This window comes from Phalaenopsis equestris, unplaced genomic scaffold, assembly GCF_001263595.1.
Source record: "Phalaenopsis equestris unplaced genomic scaffold, ASM126359v1 Scaffold189815, whole genome shotgun sequence".
NCBI classification, from domain to species: domain Eukaryota; kingdom Viridiplantae; phylum Streptophyta; class Magnoliopsida; order Asparagales; family Orchidaceae; genus Phalaenopsis; species Phalaenopsis equestris.
In genome coordinates, this window is record NW_018209764.1 from 1 (window position 1) to 805 (window position 805).

An 805-nucleotide genomic window follows, 5' to 3' on the forward strand; every position below is an offset into this window, starting at 1 on the left:
TTTTTTTTGCTCAATAATATTCCCGAAGCCCAACAGATTAACATTATTTCTACTCCAAACGCTAAATAGAAAATTCCAGAAGCACGCCACTCATGACATTCCAGCGTCATTTTTTCACAGTCGAGATTGGGCTCGTTCTTCTTCCATGAAAGGATAGTCCGTAAACCCAACCACTGGATCCTGCGTGTAGAAAGTCGATCTTACATACCGGTTCAGACCGGCATTCAGCCTAAACCGCTTCGGCAGATCCGGGTTAGAGATAAAGAGCCGGCCATAAGACACCAGGTCTGCGGCACCGCCGCCCACAGCCTCCTCACCGAGCTCCTTAGTGAAGCCACCGCTGGCAATGAACGTCCCCTCGTACGCATCTCGCCATACCCGCATCAGACGGCTCTCCTCTTCCGGGTTACCATACCGCCCTGCCTCCGCCTGACCGTACGCCGTGTATCGCGGTTGGGTGACGTGGAGGTAGGCGAGCTTCTCACCGGCGGTATTCTGTATCGCATTGAGGTTCTTGGCAACGGCAAGGCCGAGGGAAAGGGGATCGGAGTCATGGGCCTCGAGATGGTCAATGGCTGGGGATATTCGGACGCCCACTCTGCCCGGCCCAACGGCAGAGGTCACGGATCGGACAAGTTCGACGAGGAACCGGATACGGTTCTGTAGCGGACCGCCGTAACGGTCGGACCGGTCGTTGATGCCGTCTTTGAGAAACTGGTCTATCAGGTAACCGTGGGCCCCGTGAATCTCCACGCCGTCGAAACCTGCACGTAGAGTTCAAAAACTGAGATGCCCGCGAAAAAAA

The 805-nt window shown here is 54.9% G+C and overlaps 1 protein-coding gene across 1 annotated transcript; it reads right to left on the bottom strand.

Annotated features, from left to right (window-relative positions):
- Nucleotides 1-8: 8 nt before the first annotated feature.
- On the bottom strand, nt 9-764 carry LOC110034536 (12-oxophytodienoate reductase 7-like; the record flags this gene model as incomplete). Its single annotated transcript, XM_020738789.1, is given in 1 exon segment — nt 9-764. A coding segment is annotated over 1 exon segment (650 nt), but the record flags the coding sequence as incomplete, so codon positions are not given.
- Nucleotides 765-805: the final 41 nt, after the last annotated feature.